The sequence below is a fragment of the Musca autumnalis genome, unplaced genomic scaffold (genome assembly GCF_047663935.1).
Source record: "Musca autumnalis isolate F117 unplaced genomic scaffold, ASM4766393v1 scaffold_4, whole genome shotgun sequence".
In the NCBI taxonomy this organism is placed as follows: domain Eukaryota; kingdom Metazoa; phylum Arthropoda; class Insecta; order Diptera; family Muscidae; genus Musca; species Musca autumnalis.
In genome coordinates this window covers 56,030,802-56,036,379 of record NW_027411977.1, presented here as the reverse complement: position 1 = coordinate 56,036,379, position 5,578 = coordinate 56,030,802, and the positions used below count along the sequence as shown (strand labels likewise).

The following is a 5,578-nucleotide window of genomic DNA, read 5'->3' as shown; positions in this document are numbered from 1 at the left end:
ATGTTAAGGATAGTATTAAAACTACTATGAGAAGTGCTCTAAAAAAAGATCCAACACCAACATACGCAGAATGGATGACTGATGAGATAAGAGAACTTCGATCAGAAAGAAAAAGATGTAAAAACATAAACTTCGAAAGATATTGGGAAATCAACAAAGAAAGGGAAATCAAACGAAAATGTGAAGAGATTGAAGCCCTACAAACACTCCACGACGACTTTAATATGCACAAAAAGCTGAAAGAAACAGCCGGAATATACAAACGGAAACCTCCATCTATACTCTTTGATGATAATAACCAAGCCGTTTTTGAAATCTCGCAAAGAAAGCAAATATGGAAAGAATACATATTAAAACTATTTACAGATCATGAAAGATCAGATTGTGATCGTAATGAAAACTCTGACATAAACGAAAATTCTCTTGTAAGTGTAAATCCTATTACCAAAGAAGAAGTCATATATGCAGTAAAATCGTTAAAGGACAAAAAAGTCGTTGGTCCAGATGAAATTCCCGCCGAAATGCTCAAATTAATCGATGAAAACAATATACAATTGTTTGTGAAACTGTTCAATAATTTATACGACACAGGACAATATCCGCGAGATTGGTTGAAATCTACATTTGTCCCCATACCAAAGAAAGCAAACGCCAGAAAATGCAACGATTATAGATTAATTAGCCTAATGAGCCACGCCTTAAAAGTATTCCTACGTATAATTCACAAAAGAATATACCCCAGATGCGAGGCAGCAATGGGAGAAACGCAATTTGGATTTAAAGAGGGAATGGGAACTCGAGAAGCACTAGTTGGTGTTCAAGTGCTAATCCAAAAGTGTCGCGATGTCCAAAAAGACGTATTTATGTGTTTTGTAGACTATGAAAAGGCTTTTGACACTGTTAAACACGACAAGCTAATGGAAATTCTGACATCCATAGGCATTGAAAACAATGACATAAGATGCATAAAAAATCTATACTGGAACCAGACAGCATCAGTAGAAGTATCCGGTGAAACTACAGATGAAGTAGTAATATCAAAAGGTGTTCGACAGGGGTGTATTCTTTCACCATTATTGTTTAATGTATATGCTGAACAAATATTTCGAGAATGCGTAGAAGGAAAAAGGATTGGGATACAAATACATGGACAATTCATTAACAATATTCGATACGCTGATGACACCATGATAATAGCGAGTTCTTTAGTTGGACTCCAAAGTCTCTTAAGTTCCCTCAACGAGATAAGTAATTCATACGGATTACACACTAATCTTAATAAGACAAAATATATGATCGTTAGTAAAAGTACCAATTTCTACAACTCCACACTAAAAATCCGTGAATCAGAAATAGAGAGAGTAAAATCATATAAATACTTGGGAGCACAAATAAATGAGCAGTGGCAATCTTCTAATGAAATACGATGTCGTATAGAAATGGCGAGAGAAGCGTTTCTCAAATACAAAAAAGTACTAAGCAGCCACGACATCAACATTGAGCTTAAAACCCGCTTTATCAAGTGCTATGTATGGTCTGTTCTATTGTACGGGGCTGAAACATGGACTGTAAAATCAGCAGACGAGAAGAAATTGGAAGCATTTGAAATGTGGGCATACCGACGTGTGCTCAAAATTCCATGGACCGATCGAGTGTCAAATGCCGAAGTTCTACGAAGAATGAATGTTCAACGGCAGCTAATTAAAACCATCAAAACCCGGAAAGTTTCCTATTTGGGACATTTGATGAGGAACAATAAATATAAGATCATGCAGATCATTCTCAAATCCCAAGTTGAAGGAAGACGTGGTAGAGGTAGACGAGAATTGTCCTGGCTAAAAAATATTCAAGACTGGACCGGATACCGCGATGAACTCAGTCTTCTAACAGCGGCTAAAAACCGACAATTATCGCTTTCCACATAAACTAGATATTTGCATTGTAATAAAATGTAATATTGTATGATCGCTTTACATCCGGATAACGGATAGGCAAATAAAGAAGAAGAAATCAGTTATAAATTATTTTATGAAATGAAAAAGGTGGTGCTTTACTTTTGGCCGACACTGTAATTGCGGATATAGATGTACGTATTAAACCTTGTTTAAATGAAATCGATATTCTTCAATACAATACTCAATACTCGTGGTGGAGGATATAAAAAGTTTGGTCCGGCCGAACTTAATGCCATTCTTGTTTTCTTTACTATACACGGTGTGCCTTAACCAAATTTAAAAGGAAGTTGCTTACACCTGGGAAGTTTTTGCAAATTCTGAAACTACAATGCTCATCTCACAAACGGTAAAACCTACGAAAATATCATAAAGGTCAATCTTGTGGAGGATTTTCACGGCTACAACATTTTATTTAGGCCCATTTACATGGGACTCGCGGTTTCCAAGCAAAATCGTGAAAACCTAAAGAACTCCAAAAAATGTGAACTTAAATCGCGGTTTATTTGAGAATCCCTCCTGCGATTTTTTTTTCTTGATATTTCTCATCTATGAGCATTGTAGTTTCAGAATCTGCAAAAACTTCCCAGGGGGTTTTCAGACATAATCCACTATAACTTAGCCATTTGTTAACCGATTTAAAACCATAATAGCTTATTAAAAAGATATTATTCACACCTTTAAAAGGAAGAAAGATCAAAAGAAATCCGTTGTGGAAAAAATAAGATATGCCCGTTTAAATTTGAAAATATAAGATACTCAGATTTTCACTACTTTTACTGTTATAAAAAAATAAAACGAAGTGACCCAAACGAAGTAAAGGCATTTTCGTTCTCCATGGATCCCAGCACGATGGAATTTTGCATCAGAACGCTTGAATAATTTTCTGGTCAAATTTTGTAGCACAATGTCATTTATCGACATTTTCCGAAAAGTTTGCACATTCTTAAGGCCAAAACTGCCTGAAGGAGCGTTCCAATGCTTTTGCGATGTATTAGAGAGTTTTCAACTACTGTCTTGGCTAAAATTTTTGTCTTTGTGTTGGATCGAAAATCGCAATGGTTTGGCTGTTATATGCCAAAATATCCAAAAAACGTCAATAAAAAACTTAAAGTTAAAATCGGGAGGCTCGATTTTCACGGTAGATATATGGTCCAGAGGACTTTCTTGCTCAGTTCAATCCCAGGAATCAGAAACGCGAAGGGCTCATTAAGGTTTTTTCCTTCCACACAAATCGCCCCACCCTAGTGTATATACATGCATATTCCCAATTTTGTAAATTAGTTACTGCCTAACATTTTCATATATTTACATACATTATGATAACATACATATTTCATATTTTAGACTCACCTACATATTATAGATCCACATAACATTCATTATATTTCCTGTTATCCGCGTGAAGGAAATAAGTGTTAAAGAATTATATCTGAAATTATATACCCATATAAATAATGATCGCTTATAGCAGGGATACAAATATATACTCACTTGAAAAATAAAACACTGTAAAAATCAAATTAGCCGTTAGTTTATGCTTAGGAAAATGTAGAATTTTTTTCCAATAACAAATCTTGTCCTGCATGTTAGAAAATAGAAATCTTTGGTGTGGAGCTTAGGATAAAGATTTTGAAATATTCAAAGGAAATTATAAAATTAATATGCCCTCCCCACTATGACAAGAATAGCCAATATTATCCCATAGTAAAAATATTCCTTAGCAGATCTTCACAGACCATTGCATAACCCACATTCAAAATAAAATAGGCAAGAAATTGTTTGATTTTCGTTTCAGTAAAAAGGCATCTCAATGCAAAATTTAGTTTTATTAAAACTAAAAAATCTTTGTTTGGTTTTTGTTGTTTTCTTTAAGGTACACTTAGCACGTAATTTTTTTCACTAAAGATGCTTTAGCCATAAGGAACTAAATTAACAGCTAATTTAGACGGCAACAGCACCAACGGCGTATTCATCACGGAATTTGAGTTTACCATTGGCACTCTTATAGAAACCTGCAAAACAAAACAAAGAAACGAATACGAAGAATTAGTCACTTGTCATTCAATTCGTTTTGATTCGAGAATATTGCGTTCAAAACTAGTCATAAATACTAACCAGCATCGACTGTTCCAACAAAACTGCGTTTGGGAGCCAAGGCCGAGTACAAAGGAGTCAAACGGCCATAGTCACGGACCAATAGAGGTACACCAACTTGATGGCCATAATGATTGAGGGCAGCCAAGTTCAAATGATCAAGTTTAGCAGAAGAAGCTTTGGCAGCGGCAACATCAGTGTAGGCAGATGCAGCTGCTTCAGCGGCTTCGGGCGAATAGACGGGATCCAATTGATAACTGCGATAGGCGGGAGCGGGGGCAGCTTGAGCATAGGCTGCAGGAGCTGCTGCATAACTGGCCAAAGCACAGCCGCACAAACCGAAAACGGCAACGACAGCCAAGGTAATATTTTGTGTGAATTTCATATTTGCGCCAACAAAAATTGGATCTCTCCTCTAATGTATCTTCAGGAAACGAAAGTGTGAAACTAATGTTGACCCACTGGCATAAAAACATTTTTATAGTCAAAGAACAAATTGCTTGCCTCCCAGATCTCTTTACCCAGGTTACGTGACAAATTCTGCAATTGCCAAAGAAATTTGCACTCTGGATGTGAACGGTGGGGGTTGTATGTGCGGGAGGTGCCATCAAATCCGCAAAGTCTTTTGTGTTCTTTCATTTCAATTCATCTTTTTCTTTTCTCTTTTGCTGTGTTTGTGTTACGCTATTCCAAACCGAAACCAAGTCATCATCTCCCACAGAACCCAATTAAAACCGAAAACAACATGACTGACTGACTGGCAGAGTGGCTAACTGGTTGGTTAGTTGGCTGTTTGGTTAGTTGGCTGATTGATTGGTAAAAACTACGACGTATGCTGCTGTGTTTGGTTTTACGCGCTGTGTGGGTTTTTATTGGCTTTTGTTGCCTCAGGTCTGGTTTCTACGTCTGACGATAGAATTTCCTACAGTTTCATGTATTCAGTTCCGTTGATAAGAAGGAAGTCAATTAAAACAAACGACAAGAACGACGACAATGAGTCTGAACGTCAATAAGAAAGTTACGTTTCAATAAGGGAGAAGGTTTTTGGAAAGTATTTAAGAATTTGATACAGAGCTTCATATGGAATGGTCATGAATTTGAATTTGTACTTTCTTTTGGAATGATAGGAGAATTCGAATGTAATGCTAACAATGAGAAACGTACAACTACTCAGTTACATTTGCTGCAACTTTATTATTGTAAAGCTGTAGAAAATCATCAGATCAAACAACTTAATAAGTGGGTTCGTACGAAAAGGAACAACTGCCATGGTTTATCACCGTTAATCACCCCCACTATGCACCTGATTAACTCGGAGGAATTTTCGATAGGAATCGCCACAACAACAATTATATGTCTGTGTCAGCGTACCATGGACGCGGCAATCTGCTCTTAGCTCTTGGGTGAGATTTTTACAAGGATAAGAGGAGATTGCCTAAGCTCGCCAGACATCACCATTGTGGGATGTAGTCTGATAAATGGCCTGTCCTGACAACCTGTCATTTCTCTTGGCTTATATCACTTTCTTT

General features: G+C 36.7%; 1 protein-coding gene across 1 annotated transcript; it reads right to left on the bottom strand.

Annotated features, from left to right (window-relative positions):
* Nucleotides 1-3,762: 3,762 nt before the first annotated feature.
* Cp16 (Chorion protein 16) lies at nucleotides 3,763-4,993 on the bottom strand. Its single transcript, XM_073984584.1, has 2 exons — nucleotides 4,071-4,993; nucleotides 3,763-3,967 (listed from the first exon to the last, which is right to left on the bottom strand). Exons 1-2 carry the CDS (start codon nucleotides 4,432-4,434, stop codon nucleotides 3,897-3,899), a joined length of 435 nt encoding a protein of 144 aa, XP_073840685.1. The 5' UTR covers nucleotides 4,435-4,993; the 3' UTR covers nucleotides 3,763-3,896.
* Nucleotides 4,994-5,578: the final 585 nt, after the last annotated feature.